Source organism: Vanessa atalanta, chromosome Z, assembly GCF_905147765.1.
Source record: "Vanessa atalanta chromosome Z, ilVanAtal1.2, whole genome shotgun sequence".
Classification (NCBI taxonomy): Eukaryota; Metazoa; Arthropoda; class Insecta; order Lepidoptera; family Nymphalidae; genus Vanessa; species Vanessa atalanta.
In genome coordinates this window covers 2592174-2608750 of record NC_061902.1, presented here as the reverse complement: position 1 = coordinate 2608750, position 16577 = coordinate 2592174, and the positions used below count along the sequence as shown (strand labels likewise).

General features: G+C 32.1%; 1 protein-coding gene across 1 annotated transcript in view; it reads left to right on the top strand.

Annotated features, from left to right (window-relative positions):
- Window positions 1-16577, top strand: part of LOC125075890 (glutamate receptor 1-like) — a 132833-nt gene that overhangs the window by 98394 nt on the left and 17862 nt on the right. Inside the window, exons 7-10 of the mRNA XM_047687730.1 lie at window positions 3801-4007; window positions 4396-4503; window positions 7067-7292; window positions 8184-8272. Of these exons, the coding sequence (XP_047543686.1) occupies window positions 3801-4007; window positions 4396-4503; window positions 7067-7292; window positions 8184-8272 (630 nt within the window). The remainder of the gene's footprint in view (window positions 1-3800; window positions 4008-4395; window positions 4504-7066; window positions 7293-8183; window positions 8273-16577) is intronic.

Below are 16577 nucleotides of genomic sequence, written 5' to 3'. Positions count from 1 at the left end.
TGCTAATTATTACTTGGAAGAACAACAGTTGACTGCAATTGCCACCAACCTAGGGAACCAAGATGGTATGTCCCTTGTGCCTGTAGTTACACTGGCTCACTCATCCTTTATAGAGACACAATGATACTGAGTATTACTACCAACGTCTGTCCATAGAGATCAAAATAACTTATACGCCTGATAATGACCAGAGACAAAAACTAATCAAATTGAATATCTCTTTGTCTTTATGCAGATAAAAATTAAGTAAAAATACGCTCTCCAAAGGCATGCAATTAGCATTCAAAGCAAACGAGTTCATTAGAACCATCGGACGCGCTTAATTCCTTTTTTGATTGCATGCGAATGATTACTTGTTGGTCGGCATTTTGAATATTTTATTTTATTATATTATATTTTAAAATCCATATACATAATCCGACTCTACGCTGCATACCTTTAGTTTTAACGATCATGGATTAAGTATGCAATAAAGACGATCCTTCACTAGCACAATTGATAAGATACTTAAATAGAAGTTTTTTAAAATTATGTGTACCTATATATAATTATAGATATAAATATCAAATGGGTTAATATAATATAAATATACATTGAATTTTTAATTCAGGCAGTGTAGGAAAATTGGATGTGACGTATGAAAATCTGCCAACGATTCAATGCACTTACAGACAGTTCGAAAGTTACTCTGTTTGTCTGTCTGTCTGTTGCCCTTTCACGGCCAAACTACTAAGCCAAATTGGATGAAATTTGATAAGAAGCAAGCTTGAATTCCAAGAAAGGACATAGGCTTTTTTATGCCCTACATCTAACGACCAACCCTTAAAACACGACCGAGGCCACGTGCGATGACTAGTAAATTATAAATTAAAGTAATGTTATTCCACAGCTGATGATAATAAACAACAATAACTTAAACACACCACTGAAATAAGGATCAAAATGCAACTTAATTATAGTTCGATTATTACCAGTGCAAAGTAAACCTAAAGCTTTAACTCATAAGGTGTGAATTAGAATCAACCCTGTAAGAAATTAGTTCACAGAGGCAGTGTAACTGGATCAGTCAACACATACTTATGATAAAATAATGGCTTATCGTTACTGAAAGCAAAATATAAACGCCTTGCTAAATAATTAAAAATTAAATTCCGTATAATAATAATGAATATTTATACGAAATATCATATCATTCGAATTTGCGGCTTTTTAATTTAGTATGAGTCCTAAATTATCTAAAATCGATCGTTTTGGTGGTACTATATTGTTAAAGTATTCAAATTCAATAATAAAATTATGAATATCAATATCTAATAGAGACAAGCTTTCCTTTGTATACTTTTTTCCCATTAAATATTCTTAAGAACATTATTCTTGATATTACAAAAATTAAACAAACGTGTAAATTTAATTTTATGACGCGCTATCTACTCTTTTATGTATATTCAACAAAAACTATTTATTATATCGCTGTGATCAGTTAAGCGACGTTCCTGCTCTTATTGAGCATCGTGAAAGTAGTAGTTTGTTATGTTGGCAAGCGACCAGATGAACTCACACTGTTTCCTTGGTAACGAGAACGGACCTTAGTGACAGTGGTACAGTCTTATACGAGGAAAATAGTTTAGAGGGCCGAGACCATCGTACAAATGATGCAAATATTCATCTCTTATATCAAACTGTATATGTTTTTGAAAAAAATCCTATATGAAAAAAGCGTATACATGTTTTAAAGGCCAGCAACGCATCTGCGAGCAAGGTGTTGCAGATGTCCATGGGCGGTGGTAATCACTTTCTATCTGGTGAGCCTCCTGATCGTTTGACACCTATACAATAAAAAATACAAATCCTACTGATTTAGTTTTCTTACCTGATTTTGATAACAGTTGCCTTCTTATCAGAGACAAACTGACTGTGCAGAAGATATTAATGTGCACAAGTATGTGTGAAGAAAAAAACAAATTCTCTAATTCTTTACTCTTATAATCGTAATACACCGATCGATACACCGTAAAACTGTAGAGTGTTCAGGCCCAAAACCGACCGCTCTACCTAAACCACTCATATTAACAGGAAATTGTTTTCGAGAAGATTATGGAAAAACTATTATAACGTATTAATCCATCAACCACGTAAAATAGAAAATAAATTCACTTCCAAAACAGGATAGTCTAATTTTAAATATAGCGCGAGACTTATTTTTCCTCGAAACTTTAAAACCATTGAAACCATTACGTAATACGATAGGAGGATAAAATAAATCGGAACATTCAAAACAAAACAAACAAAAAATTCCACATTTAAGCAGAACAATGAAAAAAAATATACACAGTATTTTAGAGCTATTCTATTTGTTAATTATCAGCATCTTAGTGAGCGTGACTTAGTGGTAGGGCGTTTTGCAAATCTGTCTGGGTAGGTACAACCCACTCATGAGATATTCTGCCACCAAGCAGCAGTACTTGGTATTGTTGTATTCCTTTTTGAAGGGCCAGCGTAACTACAGGCACAAGGTACAAAACATCTTAGTTTCCAAGGTTGGTGGCGCATTGGCGAAGTAAGGGATGGCTAATATTTCTAACAGAGCCAATGTCTATGGGCGGTGGTGACCACTTAACATCAGGTGGTCCATTTGCCGGTCCGTCTTACTATTACATAAAAAAAGATATGATTATGATAAGTGTAAAAGCTGCAGAAAATATACAAATAAGATTACATTTCATAATTAACGCTGATCATTTATCATGAATGGGGTGTATTCGTGAGTCAATAGACCTACACCTCCGTCGTAATTGCAGATAAAATATATCTATAGAATGATGTTGCTTCGGTAACGATAACCTTACACCATTTGATACGGCTAGAGTAGAAATTATAGTACTATTTTGTTAGAGTTCACTTCGTATTTCACTCGTGAAATATTGAAAACCGAACTACGTTGATACGCTATTTTGATGCGTATTATCACTTCGTAAATCACTTTTAACATTCCACTATCGTATTATTTTGTGTGTTTTAAATTTAAACTTTCATAATAGCTCTCTCTACTGATAAGCAAAAAGTCCATACGTATAAAAATACTCGCATCGTACTCTACGGTATATTTATAAATCTACTTTATTACACAGTAACAACAAAATTTTACGACAAAGCCAGGGTACACGATAAAATGAGCCCCGAGGTGTTAAAATCTGCTCCCGAAGAAAATTTTGACGTGGAATAATAACGCATTTATGTAGATTTCACTAACTTACGTTCATTCTAATGAAACCATAAGAGGGTGTGCGGAATAAATTATCATCTCGCGTTGATATCCGAAACTCGCCGCTTTTTAGCCTTAGAGTTACTTCGGAGATTGCTGTTCTTAATACATTCGATGAAAAACGACTGTTTTATCGTTAAAGTTGTCGTGATGTTTTGTTTTTTGTTTTATTGCGCGGTTGTCGTCTTTGCAATGTTTCCTGTTCGTATATTTTCTTTTAAAATCTTACGACAAGGTACTCAATTATTAAATTTTAAAATATGATTAACCTAATATTAAAGCTATTTTATTTATAATTACGAATAATTTGAAACTGAAATAATATACGATAAATAAATTATTTATTACTCGAATAAATGACTGGAATTTGGAAAATTTACATTAATTGTTTTATTAATGTAAATTTTCTAATAAATCATTCTTTTGCTCTTAGTATTACAATTCATGTAACAATGAATTAAATCAATAATAAACTTTTTAAATAACAATCATAACAAACCGCAACAAATACTCAAAATTCCAATACTTTTACCAACAGGCTCAAACAGCACTAATGTACGATGGAGTGCAAGTTCTAATGGACGCTCTGGGTCGACTCTGGAAAAAGAAACCAGATGCTTTTAGGAGTGCGCTCAGACGTGCGGCTGCTCAGGCTAACTCGACCAAGGTCATTGACTGCAACCCTGGTAAAAGTTGGGTAGTCCCCTTCGAACATGGAGACAAGATATCGAGATTGATCAAAAAGGTATCGTATCTAAATATAGTATAAATTTATATTATCAAAATAATATTTCATATATATTTTTTATAGATATTATTGCTATCTCAAACCTTAAACAGTTTCATTATTAATGTTCACATCTTTTAAATGTTACACATGTTGCGCAAACATAAAGCTAAAAAAAAAAAATGTTGTAAGGACCAGGCGAGCATGAGAAACATGTTTACGATTCGCTGTAACAATTCACATAAGTTACAAGAAAGGGTCCTTGCTACTCGATAAAAAGTGATTTCCGATCTACTACATCCAAACTTGGTAACATTACTTAGGACATCTGTTCCAACCACCTTTATTTTATATTCCCCTGGTACTAAATCAAACACACTATATATTTTTGCTAAATTCTTTTTAGACGGATATAGAGGGTCTCACCGGGAATATATCTTTTAACGAAGAGGGACATCGGTGTAATTTCACTCTGCATGTCGTTGAGATGACCGTCCAGAGTGCGATGGTGAAGGTGAGTAAATTTTTTTATAAGGTTATAAAAAATAACAGTGCAAAGTGTTTGAGCGAAACAATAAACTTCCCTAATATCTTGGATTGGGACCTTTTTGACGACAAAGTGTCATCTCGCTTTTTTTTTTAATTCTTTTAATTATTATCTTTGTTCAAATGAAAAAGTTTTTATTTTGCTTTCATGTTTGTTCTTTATAATCTGTATCTTCTAAATATAAATTATGAATGTATAATCAAATTATTATGCAACCACACAAATATAACCAACTTAATTATAATATTTAATTGAAATATTTATTATAATTAAATAGATAGACCACTTGCATTTTAACTGTAAAATATTAACCACCGACTTAAAAATAAATACCTTAGTCCTTGGGTGAACTGTACATTTACTTTCAAATCAATAAATTGAAATGAACTAGAGGCGATTATTTTAATATCAAGTTAAGTCGTTATTTTTATCATGTCCCTAACAAACGATACTGCTGTAAAGCTCATACCAGAGTTCCACAAAAGTGCTATTAACCTGGTGCAGTTCAGTAAAGGACATCACGAGTTTATTTCCTGGTATTAATAGGATGCATGTCACAACTTACGTATGAAATTCACACTTCTCGCGTCAACAGTTCAAATTTAAAACGCACTGCCAAGCGCGTACATAAAACACTAAACATTTTTCAGAAAAGAATCTCATTGCTGGTATATATGTATTCTATGTTAGTTTTATTAGTTCATTTACGCAAACAAAAGTAAACGTATAGCTTACATACAAAAAATTACGATATTTTTACACTTACATACCTAGCTTACTAATTTTTACACAATTATTGCGCGTTCAATCCAGGGAAGAATTACTGATGTTTCTCATAAACCAGATTCAATTCAACCCGCAACGGAGCGAGGTAATGAGCTATAATCTTCTGATGGGTGGGATGAGTTAGCCCAGCAGTGAGAGCCCAGTAACAGGCTTATATTTTAAATAAAATTATTTCGTTTCTAAAGCGTCGTTTCAGCTAAATCTATTCAATTACACCGGCTATATTGCATTGTCGCTTGAACTCTCCACTTTAAGTCAAAACTTTTCGCATCACTTAGAGGCACCTTTCGTAAAGGCTAATTTCAACTTCATTTCACCAACTCGGCTACAACTCAGTAATGATTTCTCAAAGTCCATAAATCAACGTTTGAACTTAGTTAGATCGTTGTAAGAAAATTTAATTGTTATTAAATATACTTATTTTTTTAGTGAAGCATGCTTATAAAAGCACTTTTGACATGCTAAGTATTGATTTAAAGTTACCAAGTGTTAGGTAAAACATTCTTGATACTTTTATGATATTTCTAGAGGTTAGATGTTAGGTAACCCAATAATGCAAAATTATAATAAAATTTCATGATAATAAGTTGAGTAGTTTAGTTCCATACATATATATCGATTAATTCGTCTAACGCAAACTGATTTAATTTTTTTTAATTAATTATAAATAATTAAACATTTTAGTATTCATTTTTTAGTTTGTAAGTAAATATTTAAAACATGATTACGGTAAATTTGGCGATCTAATACTAGTGGGTCACATCTGCCATATATCTTGCCCCTTTTTTTGTAAGTGCTCACCACCGCCCCATAGTCATTGACGCTGTGATAAATAACAACCATTCCTTATATCACACCAAGACGCCACCAACCTTGGGAGCAAGATGCTATGTAACTCGTGCCTGCGGTTACACTGGCTTACTCACCATTCAAACCGGAACACAAAAATACTTAGTGTCGCTGGTGTACCTATCCAGACGGGCTTGTATAAAGCCCTATTAAAATAAAATAAATATTAACCCAGAATATATTTAATGCCTTATCTCTTGTACCGGTTTTTCTACTGTCTCGCTCACCCTTCAAACTGGAACACAGCAAAAGCGATACAATTTCGTAGTACTCTCATACATTTTTGTAAAAATACCGACCTTATTTCAAACTCATCGTACCTGTGTTATTGTGTTCATTACATAAAATGTATGTTTATAAATATTATATATTATATATTTAATGAATAAAAATTTAATTGTGCTTTGATTTAAGTATAACATTTTTCGTTTTTCAATTGATACATAACAAATTTTAAAAGAACTATTACGAATAGACGTTGTTTCGAAAACATATATTTATTTATATTTAAGTTATTACTCAATTCTAATCTCACGGACATCGTTAATGTAGAAGATCAAAGTTTGACTTCGGAGATTGCTACGATCCTAGCTTTCAGTCCTTGGATTAGACTCATCAATTTTAACGGATGTATATTAACTTCGCTATAGTTATAAGCGGAGATAATATCCAGAACTTTAATGACTCCCTCACTAAATGATGCAGGGCGAATATATTTCTAAATGTTCAAGTATGCTATTTTATAACGTGGTACTATTTACACATCGAAAATTAATAATAAAGTTTTTCCCCTTAAAATATCATACGTTCGTCTTGATTAAACTGGATCATTGAGCATAATCGTCATTGTTTTATTTAAATCTTAAAAGAAAATTATATTTTTTTTTCCTCTCAGGTGGCAACGTGGACAGATAAGCAAGGATTAAAACTTGTGACACCAAAGTACATTCAGCTACACTCTCCGGTTTCTTTCGATACTAACAAGACGTACATAATCACGACCATTCTCCAGGAACCTTTCATGATGGTGAAACCTATAGAATATGGTCAAAGGGAGGAACAGTACCACGGCTTTTGCAAGGATCTTGCTGATTTGGTTACTGCTAAACTTGGGATTAAATGTAAGTATTCATTGCAAGTAACCTACTAGATATAAGTTAGAATAAGTGCCGATTTCTGATTATTGATATCCGAATATATGAAACCTACGATAAAAAAAAAAATTATATATATTAATCTGTATATAAGATTCGTACCTCAATATTTTAAATACTGAAATTGTCGTATGATCCTCTTTTTATTCAATTTCCATACTCGGTCGATACATGTTAGATTGGGTCATACACTCATAATTTTAAACATCAATGACTAGGATACGTGACAAAAATCGCTCATGTAACACCACCTTCGATCAACTCCTTTGTATGTTACACGAGCGTGTTTTGAGAGGTATTTAAATAAAAAAAAAAACCATATAAGACGATAAATGAATCACTTATGAGTCACGGAAATGTGTTACGTTACATAATTGGTAATTTAAAATAACGTTATTAATAAATTCCATTTGATAGCTCGAATTTTGATTCCTGTGGGTCGGATCATCCCTGCTAATTTTACATGTAAGGGTAACACGATATTCATACGGCTGATATAAGAGAATATTTATATTTATACATGTACCTACTGAGAATTAATTACATTTCGGATTTAAAACTGGCCCGGATAACTCTTCTCAATCAAATAGAATATTATTGGTATACTACCTAAGATTTTATTTTAGAAGCATTCGAATCATCAAAGTAATTTTAAAACTAAAATAAAATTAATTAGATACTTATTTTTTTTATAAACAAAACTTAAACATTGTTTTTTATATACTTTTTGTATATAAGAAAAACAATGTTTAAGGTGATAAAATATAAAGTCTTCTTTATTCTGAAATAACTCTTATCTTTGATGAATATTTTAATTTGTGAGTTATATTTTTTTATCAAGCGTAATTTTTGCCATAGATGAACTTCGTATCGTAAGGGATGGAAAATTCGGAAGTGAAATATCTCATAATGCTTGGAGTGGTCTCGTTGGGGAAGTGTTCAGAAAGGTAAGTACTCTTTTTAAATTTTCACTTATAATAAATATTGGAGTCGGGGCTTATGGTAGGTATATATTTTTCTTTTTTTTATATAGAACATTGGTTATGGGCCAACTGGTAGTAAGTGGTCATCACTGCCCAAAGTCATTACGGCACATTATCACCGTGAGCAATCTTAAGCATTCCCTAGACCAGCACCAATGCGTCGCCAACCAATGGGAACTAAGTTGTTATATCCCTTTTGCCTTTAATTACACTGGCTCACTGATCTTTCAAACCGGAACACAACCATAATAAATATTGTTGCTTGGCTGAAGGATATGTGTTGAGTTGAGTTCCGAGAATATTTTATCGAATAATTGTAATTGTAAAATGAATTGATGTATTTGCCGACGCTCATTTTAAATTTAAGAAATTAATATTTGTACACTTTTTAACAATTGTTAACAAAAGTATATTTAACTTATTACGAGGTATAGAGTTCTTGTAACACTAAATGAAATTTTACTCTAACTAATTGACTTCTTGCTTAATAGATGTTTCTGTTGCCAACATCAGTGTGAATGCGGTGTCACTTGTAATTGAAGCACCATTTTAGCTTTTCCTGATAATGTTTAGTACCTTTTTCGAATTAGTTTCAAGTTGTTTTAATAAATAAGTAAAATAAAGTTACTTATTAGTTTGAATGGTATCGAGATGTTCATTTATAATTAGTGTTAGGTATTTAAGAAATATGAATAAGATTTAAGAATAATTTAATCCTTATAGCAAGGATTCGATTAAAATAAAGAAAATAAACATTCTAACACGTTTTATAAATCAACGTTATAAATATAAAACGTATCATAGTATAGACCTTGATATTTAACGATCAAAGATAAACAACGTTAAGTAAACGAAACCGAAATCAATAAATATTTACAAATACAATGAAATTTCAAAGGAAATTAATGAGCTAAAAACAGTGAGAGAAATCGCCGAAAAGCCGTGCATAGGTCAAAAATGTCGGATTAAATTCGTAGTGAAATGAAAACACGTGCAGCAAGAATAAATCTCTATTCTATTAACTGTTGCAACAGAGACTGAACTTTGCTTTAAGTTCAGCGCAGATTCTCGACAAGACAATTTAGATTCAAGTAAAACAATCAATCAAAATATATTTATCGATTTTGATGAAATATTTAAATTGTGTTGAAAATAAACCACTTTAGACAAAGGTTAACAAAAAACTAAACGATCGGAATAGATTATTTACTTCTTAAATTTAATTGTTTAGTGATACATGATTTAAACTGAAAAAAAAATTGTATATGAAAAACTGGAAACTTCGAAAGCCGCAGTTTGTACAGGTATAATTAAATTTTTTACAGGGCAAAAATATCTCTTCATATAGCCGTCCATTGCGAAATCGCCGGTCCGCCACCATTGAAATATTTGAAATATTTTTTAATAAAACGTCTAGACTCATGTCTGCGCAGACTCCGAGGGGATTTATACTCCACGATAAAATAATGCTGTTTATTGCATCTTCGATGTATCCCGCTACCGTGCTCTTACGCTGCCTTTTTGTCCGAAAGCAATTTTGTATAAAGTTTTGCAAACATTGCTTCGTGGAGCGATGTTTGATAACCGTCTACTGTTTATTGGTTTTTATTTTCTGTCTAGATATGGGGCAGTTAAAAGCAACGTTTTCATCAATCTGTTTCCTATTTGTTTATACGGTGAATTTCCAGATTCAATTTAGTGTTATTTTACTTCGTGGTAGGGTTTGTCCAAATCAGATATTCTACCCCCAAATGGCAATATGTAGTATTGTTAATTCCTTTTTAAAGGGTGAGTGGGCCAGTGTAACTGCAGGCCCATCTCAGCTCCCAAGGTTGGGATTGGCGCAATGCGCTGTTAATTTTGGGATTTCTTGGGATTCATTAGTTACCTCACCGTGTGGTGTAGGAAATTATTAATATTTCTTAAAGCGCCAATTATGGGAATTCTACGTATATATGAAAACTAAAAACTAAAATGTTTTAGAGTTAAATTGTATACTATTTGAATGAATCTCAACCTAACTTATAATAAGTATTGTAAAATAATCCAATCAATAGATTTAGTCTGACTGAAGAGTACATCCGATCTCTGCAGCGCTTCTTATTTTAATTTTCTAATGCAATAATCAGATTAAATTAAAAAAAAACTAGGTATTTTTTCAAGTTTTTATCCTGTACGGCGCTTTTTGTTTATACAATAATGTAAAGCTAACAGCATATTCTTCCAATAAATATCAAACAGGCTACTATACAGACTTCCTTAATATTTAATTAAGGTAATACAAATAGGAGCTTATTAGATTAGTTAAGTATTCTATTCCTGTAATCTTTTCTTATTACCTATTTTTTTTAATTAATTTCCTATTTTATTATACATAGAATATTGTCCTAGTATTGTTTAACATCTTTTCAGTACAAAAATATATTAACCTTGAAAATATTAAAATTATCGTAATGAATAAATAAATGCCCGAAAATAAATTCAAATTAAAAAATAATAATAAAAGTTTTTACTACCATATGTACAAACACTGTGAACAATAGCACGACGAAGGTTTTTTGCCATTGAATAAAAGAAACTCTTTTGTTTTAGGCGTTCTCCAAGCTATTTTTGTAGGTACGGACACTTTCCGAAAAATCTTAGTAAGCCGTAATGCATTTAAAATAAGGACCAAAATGCAACGTATTGCATGTTTAAAAACGTTTGCTTCCCTACTGGAGCAACCGTATTACACAGCTGTAGTCGAGAATAAAGATCTAATTAAAGGAGTATAAAGTGACATCAGCCGTCCAGGAACGTACAACAGTTACAAAGGACTAAAAGATAAAACAATTTTGTTCATGTTTATGCTATTTATTTTTTATCCGTTAGTTTAAATAATTCTTTTTGGGTGCATCTTCAAAGTTTTTATATAAGGCGTTCTATTTTATTACGTATATGTTATGGTATATTTACTTGGTGGTAGGGCTTTGGACAAGCCCATCTGCGTAGGTATCACCCACTCATCAAATATTCACCGATAAAGAGTACCTAATACTTAATTGTTGTTTTCCGGTTTGAATGGTGAGTAAGCCAGTGCAACTACTTCACAAGTGACATTATATCTTAGTTTCTAAGGCGATGTAAGGAATCATTCATATTTCTCATAGTGAAAAAGTCTATGGCCAGTGGTGACCACTTCTCATCAGGTGCCCGTCATACATGTGCCCGTTTCGCCTAACCATATCATGAAATAGATATGGACTTTTGTGATATCCCAGTTTATATTTGTCAGATATGAACTAGAAAAATATCCACATGCAAAAATGTATAATGTTCAATCTGAAAATTTATCACTGCTACTCCACCACGCTGTTCTAATACGGGTTGGTGGATACATGGTAGAATTTCGTGCAGCATATACAGATTTCCTCACGATGTTTTCCTTTACCGCCGAGCACGAGATGAAATATAAACAAAAAGAACGAGTAAAACTGACTACCCAAATAAAAATATTCTCTGTCATAACGAAGTTAACATGAAAATTTTAAATCCTTTGAAACTCTTAAACTAAGATTATACAATGTTCATTGAATAACCAAGTAAAACAAGTTTATGACATTAAAGCGTTAGCGAAGACAAAAAATTCTAGACTTTTCTTTGAAAATATTTTATAAAAGGGTTTCGGATGATTTTACATGGTCAATACAAAGTTGCAGTCTTATTTTTTATATACGGATTGGTACTCGGACGAGCAAATAGGTGATCGTAAAAAAGTATTCCTTACATCGCCAATGCGCTCCCGACCTTGGGAACTGAGAATTTATGTCACATGTCCCAGTAGCTACACTGGCTCACTCTTCATACCTTAACACAAAAATATTAAGTATTGCTTGCTTACGGTAGAATATTTGATGTGAAGCTGGTGTCTACCCAGACAGGCTTAAACAGAGCACCACTATCAAGTATCCAGTAGCACCAGAAAATTCCTTTAGGTAAAGATCTCTCCCATTCTTAAAGAAAAGGTTAGAACTTAGTGCTACCATACTATTCAATGCAGTTAGAGAATTTGCACACACACACACACACACACATGCTTGAGCTTATATTTTTTTCTATCAACATGCACGAGATTAATTCGAAAGGTAAACTAAGAACGTGAAAATTAAACTTCACTTCACTTCTGTTCCAAAGGACCTTTGACTAGCAGTGGAATATTTAAATGCTGTTACTTCACTTTTTACGAGTAAAACATCTAAATAACTTAAGAAGGCGGAACGATCGAGCCCGATATAAAAATCGTAGTCTTCGCTTAAACTCGTAACCAAGGCGAGCGTTTATAACTATTTAATCAAATTTTTCAAGACGTAGTTGTCGAGTCGTTTATTGTATGCAAGTCAAAGAGTATCGCGTCTTTGAGCCTCAGCTACCCGTTTGTTTTAACTCGAACCGAGGATTTAATATCCGGCCAAGCTAAAACTTTACCCCTTTCTAAGGCATATTGTATGTTCGTTGCTTTGTAGTCGTATCGTTGATAAGATTTGTTATAATACCTTTGATATGATACTCGAGCTTGAGGCTACATATTTTTTTCACTATAAATTGCAATTCAGTTGTCCTTATTACGCACTTCGATTTTTTTTTACTCACATAATTAATATTTATAATTATATTTAATGCGTTTAATATTATTGGCATTTACGATAGAATTATCAACATAGACATTTGAAGGTAATGATCGGCTTATAAGTACACTTAGAAATTTTAATTTAAAGACGATAATAAGAAAATATGTGTTTGATCTTTAGGCTGTTATTATTTTATGTATTGATAAATTACACTTTTAATTTATTATAATGTATGTTTATTTATTATTAGATATTTTTTATATTATTAATTATATTTTTAATTCTTTGGAAATCTTTTGAAACCTTTTGTTCTATTGTATATATTTGTAATTGCTGAGATTGTTTATATAAGCTACGATCTGCTTATAACAAGGCTTACCGCAAAGCAAATTCCTTATCGCCGCAACAAGGACGACGTAACCGAAAGTCTAGACTAATTAATAGCCTAAGTGTTAACAGCTATCATTGGCCATTAGAGATGATAAATTAACACGGGTAATAATGTCGTTACGTGAATAAAACAAATTACAATAAATTAGTAAAGCTTGTAATATCACATTAACAAAAATAATATATTATTATAGGTAGCATTTGATTTTGAAAATATACAATGATAGAGCCGAGATGGCTCAGTAGTTAGAGCACACGAATATTATTCAGACTTTGTGGTTTCAAATGAAGTTAAGTTAAGAGATATTTGTAGGCTGATTCTTTGTGACTCTTTCATTAAGTAGGACAGGATAAACCTTGTTGTTCATATACTTTTGAGAAAGGTCAGTTGTCGGCCGCGACTTCGATTCCGTATTAGGAGTTTACCGTCAGATGTTAGGTATAAGAAGTAAAGTAGCCTACTTCCGTCCTTGGAGTTCAAAGTTGCTTAATTTTTAAGATAAGAATAAGATTTAAGAATAATTTAATTCTTATAGCAAGGATTCGATTAAAATAAAGAAAATAAACATTCTAACACGTTTTATAAATCAACGTTATAAATATAAAACGTATCATAGTATAGACCTTGATATTTAACGATCAAAGATAAACAACGTTAAGTAAACGAAACCGAAATCAATAAATATTTACAAATACAATGAAATTTCAAAGGAAATTAATGAGCTAAAAACAGTGAGAGAAATCGCCGAAAAGCCGTGCATAGGTCAAAAATGTCGGATTGAATTCGTAGTGAAATGAAAACACGTGCAGCAAGAATAAATCTCTATTCTATTAACTGTTGCAACAGAGACTGAACTTTGCTTTAAGTTCAGCGCAGATTCTCGACAAGACAATTTAGATTCAAGTAAAACAATCAATCAAAATATATTTATCGATTTTGATGAAATATTTAAATTGTGTTGAAAATAAACCACTTTAGACAAAGGTTAACAAAAAACAAAACGATCGGAATAGATTATTTCCTTCTTAAATTTAATTGTTTAGTGATACACGATTTAAACTGAAAAAAAAATTGTATATGAAAAACTGGAAACTTCGAAAGCCGCAGTTTGTACAGGTATAATTAAATTTTTTACAGGGCAAAAATATCTCTTCATATAGCCGTCCATTGCGAAATCGCCGGTCCGCCACCATTGAAATATTTGAAATATTTTTTAATAAAACGTCTAGACTTATGTCTGCGCAGACTCCGAGGGGATTTATACTCCACGATAAAATAATGCTGTTTATTGCATCTTCGATGTATCCCGCTACCGTGCTCTTACGCTGCCTTTTTGTCCGAAAGCAATTTTGTATAAAGTTTTGCAAACATTGCTTCGTGGAGCGATGTTTGATAACCGTCTACTGTTTATTGGTTTTTATTTTCTGTCTAGATATGGGGCAGTTAAAAGCAACGTTTTCATCAATCTGTTTCCTATTTGTTTATACGGTGAATTTCCAGATTCAATTTAGTGTTATTTTACTTCGTGGTAGGGTTTGTCCAAATCAGATATTCTACCCCCAAATGGCAATATGTAGTATTGTTAATTCCTTTTTAAAGGGTGAGTGGGCCAGTGTAACTGCAGGCCCATCTCAGCTCCCAAGGTTGGGATTGGCGCAATGCGCTGTTAATTTTGGGATTTCTTGGGATTCATTAGTTACCTCACCGTGTGGTGTAGGAAATTATTAATATTTCTTAAAGCGCCAATTATGGGAATTCTACGTATATATGAAAACTAAAAACTAAAATGTTTTAGAGTTAAATTGTATACTATTTGAATGAATCTCAACCTAACTTATAATAAGTATTGTAAAATAATCCAATCAATAGATTTAGTCTGACTGAAGAGTACATCCGATCTCTGCAGCGCTTCTTATTTTAATTTTCTAATGCAATAATCAGATTAAATTAAAAAAAAACTAGGTATTTTTTCAAGTTTTTATCCTGTACGGCGCTTTTTGTTTATACAATAATGTAAAGCTAACAGCATATTCTTCCAATAAATATCAAACAGGCTACTATACAGACTTCCTTAATATTTAATTAAGGTAATACAAATAGGAGCTTATTAGATTAGTTAAGTATTCTATTCCTGTAATCTTTTCTTATTACCTATTTTTTTTAATTAATTTCCTATTTTATTATACATAGAATATTGTCCTAGTATTGTTTAACATCTTTTCAGTACAAAAATATATTAACCTTGAAAATATTAAAATTATCGTAATGAATAAATAAATGCCCGAAAATAAATTCAAATTAAAAAATAATAATAAAAGTTTTTACTACCATATGTACAAACACTGTGAACAATAGCACGACGAAGGTTTTTTGCCATTGAATAAAAGAAACTCTTTTGTTTTAGGCGTTCTCCAAGCTATTTTTGTAGGTACGGACACTTTCCGAAAAATCTTAGTAAGCCGTAATGCATTTAAAATAAGGACCAAAATGCAACGTATTGCATGTTTAAAAACGTTTGCTTCCCTACTGGAGCAACCGTATTACACAGCTGTAGTCGAGAATAAAGATCTAATTAAAGGAGTATAAAGTGACATCAGCCGTCCAGGAACGTACAACAGTTACAAAGGACTAAAAGATAAAACAATTTTGTTCATGTTTATGCTATTTATTTTTTATCCGTTAGTTTAAATAATTCTTTTTGGGTGCATCTTCAAAGTTTTTATATAAGGCGTTCTATTTTATTACGTATATGTTATGGTATATTTACTTGGTGGTAGGGCTTTGGACAAGCCCATCTGCGTAGGTATCACCCACTCATCAAATATTCACCGATAAAGAGTACCTAATACTTAATTGTTGTTTTCCGGTTTGAATGGTGAGTAAGCCAGTGCAACTACTTCACAAGTGACATTATATCTTAGTTTCTAAGGCGATGTAAGGAATCATTCATATTTCTCATAGTGAAAAAGTCTATGGCCAGTGGTGACCACTTCTCATCAGGTGCCCGTCATACATGTGCCCGTTTCGCCTAACCATATCATGAAATAGATATGGACTTTTGTGATATCCCAGTTTATATTTGTCAGATATGAACTAGAAAAATATCCACATGCAAAAATGTATAATGTTCAATCTGAAAATTTATCACTGCTACTCCACCACGCTGTTCTAATACGGGTTGGTGGATACATGGTAGAATTTCGTGCAGCATATACAGATTTCCTCACGATGTTTTCCTTTACCGCCGAGCACGAGATGAAATATAAACAAA